At 44.7% G+C, this 2,825-nt stretch overlaps 1 protein-coding gene across 1 annotated transcript; it reads right to left on the bottom strand.

Annotated features, from left to right (window-relative positions):
- Positions 1-324: 324 nt before the first annotated feature.
- gpr39 (G protein-coupled receptor 39) lies at positions 325-1,272 on the bottom strand. Its single transcript, XM_010795079.1, has one exon. It carries the CDS (start codon positions 1,270-1,272, stop codon positions 325-327), a length of 948 nt encoding a protein of 315 aa, XP_010793381.1.
- Between the last annotated feature and the right edge of the window lie 1,553 nt (positions 1,273-2,825).

Genomic DNA, 2,825 nt, shown 5'->3' with positions numbered 1-2,825 from the left:
TTTCGGAGGAGAAAGCTCTAAACAAACATGTCAGTGTGTGTCAGTGTGTGTAATCAATCGAAGGAATGGTCACAACATTGGAACTACACATGTCACGCAGTCACAGTGTGATGTTCTCACTGCAGGCATAAACAGATGAAGACATGTCCAAACAACCCAGTTTGTAATACACACACACACACACACACACACACACACACACACACACACACACACACACACACACACATGAACAATGGCCCAAAAATAACACTAGAGATGCCTATGCCCTGCATTATATACAATGCTGCACCCCCATCACATGCACATTAACATAAAGGTTACTTACCCAAACAGAACACCAAAAAAAGACAGAAGAGTAAACCATGCCAGCTTGTGTGTGGCCTCAGCAGGGGTAACACTTAATAGGAAGAAGCTCAAGCCCCTTCCTGAGGGGACACAGTTGGCAGAACAATTAGTATTTTTGAAATATTGAATCAACAACCTACCAAGAAAAATGATGGTCTGCTTCCTTGCTGTCTTGACCTTTGAATTTTCATGCTTTGGTGCTGTTTGGACCCCGTTGGTGCCGCTCTCCCCGGACCCTAGAGTCCTCCGGAGGACGAGGACCATGGCCCGGCACATGACGGCCACGCAGACCAACACCACCATGTAGACGATGAAGGCTACGAAGATGCTGACCCTGTACATTACCCAGTGCTCCCGCAGGTTGGTACAGAAGGTCACATTCTGGACCGGCAGATCTTGTTTTAAGGGAATGTGTCCCTGCGTTCCTGTGGCAACCAGCAGGGGCAGGGCCACAAGGACCGAAACTAGCCAAGCGAAGGTGATGAGGGCAGAGGTGCGTTTTCCACCCAGGGCTTTGAAGCGGAACGGGTGACAGATAGCCACATAGCGCTCAAAGCTAAGCGTGGCCACGTTGAGGATGGTTGCGTAGCTGCAAGCCTCGAACAGGAAGTTGTAGATCTTACAGGATGCATTCCCTTCTGCGGTGGTGAACGGGAACCAGATGGCGCTGTAGAGCTCCACCGGCATGCCAATGAGGAGCACCAGCAGGTCGGAGCAGGCCAGGCTCACCATGTGGTCCGTGACGTTCTTCTGCAGGTAGCCGTTACGCTTCAGCACTTGCGTCACTCTGATAGTGACTGAATTGCCCACAATGCCAGTCACCAGGATGAGGCTGTAAAAGATTGTGAGAAGGATTTTGACGGGGTAGCTGGGTTCAAGCTCAGTCCAGTCTTTCAAGTCTGCTATCTCACCTTCCTCATCCATGGTTACAAAGCTCAGATTTGTGTCGGTTAGCTTATCAGTTTTGCTGGGCGCAGCCTCTGTGATTACAGCCTGGATCCACAAGAGACCCGCTTTCCAAGATAACAATTTATAATGAAGGCTTTTCTTTGTCCCTGATTCTTCAAGGACAGTTTTCCATTGAGCGGTAAACTCCAAATCACAGAAGGTTACACACCACTGTAGGAAATATCATCAGTACTCTTCGAAATATTTGGTCTCTTAACCTCAGAAATCCATTGAGTGGTTCTGAGCCTGGTTCATCTCCTCCTATCCCTGATGATCTCCTAGGATCCCGGAGAGCACTTTCACGTTCCAGTCCAGAGTCTGGTGGTTTCAGTGTGAGCACAGTGTCAGCTAACACTGTTCTCACACAAACCTCCTCCCACCTAGCAGGGCAGGGCGGTTAAACATTAAACTCTGCAACAGGCAGCTAGTGCTGAGGCCAGGTTTCATTTCTTATCATCAACTAATGCGCCTCCCCTTCACACAAACACTCGTTTTATTTCAAGTTGTTGTTGGGACTAGAGATTCCCCTAAATAAACATACAAATGTATGCAACTTAGAAACTAAGTAAAACCTTGAGTCAAGCCTGACTTTTTCCAAATAAATAAGTTGGTTGATTAACACTGTAGTTTTGGATGGAGATCATCTTAAAGACAAAAATGGAGCAGCGGAGAGTGACATTCAGAGAAGAGCTGACAGTGAGAACTGGAGAGGCCCTGTATTAAAGACAGAAAAGTGGAAAATTGATTAAACAAAAAAAAACTTGCAGGGAAGTTGAAAAGTTCAAACCGGAACCGGACTGAAAAAAGCCAGGCGCGATGCGTAGGTGGAGTGATCACATTTTTCAGTGAGTTCATAGGGATGTTTATAATGTAGAAATACAGCATAAACAGAATAGGAATTAGGTGATAACATACGGGCGGCTGATACAATGATATTCTTAGAGAAGCTGGTTTTCCTATGCTTCAAAGATAATACAGGACTGTTTCCTTTAAACACTGAGGAGAACACTGGACGCTTTTCAAAGGAATAGTCACAAAAAAACACAAGAAAAAAATAGTTAAATCCTCAAAGGTGCACATTAGATGTTCTTTTAAGTGGGACATTTTATCATTTTGGTTTATGAATGACAGTGGGCTTAATTTAAAAATAAAACTTAATTGGGCAACATACTTTGCTGGCATGTGACATGTTTCATGTGTTATTTTTTGTTATAATTTATATCATATATACTTCAAAGATTAAAAGAAACACAGTACAGGTCTACTAAAGCCTCAGAGAAAACATATTTTATACTCCAACTGACCTTAAATGTGTCCTTCTTAATGTCTTTTATACTGGCAGCTTTTTACTCAACAATAAGGCCTCTAGTCTTTGCCCAAATGTGATGATACATCATTGCATTGCATGCACTGTTTGTAGACATTCAGCAGAACAATAGGCTAGTTGCACAAGATGGCGTCTATCAACTTCCGGCGGCTGGGTGTGAGCCTGAGTACTTCCGGTCTTCGGTGTGGAGTTGTTTGGGGAG

Source organism: Notothenia coriiceps, unplaced genomic scaffold (assembly GCF_000735185.1).
Source record: "Notothenia coriiceps isolate Sejong01 unplaced genomic scaffold, NC01 NC01_scaffold00002155, whole genome shotgun sequence".
NCBI lineage: Eukaryota > Metazoa > Chordata > Actinopteri > Perciformes > Nototheniidae > Notothenia > Notothenia coriiceps.
Note: the sequence above shows the minus strand (reverse complement) of the source record. Positions and strands in the feature narration are given on the sequence as shown.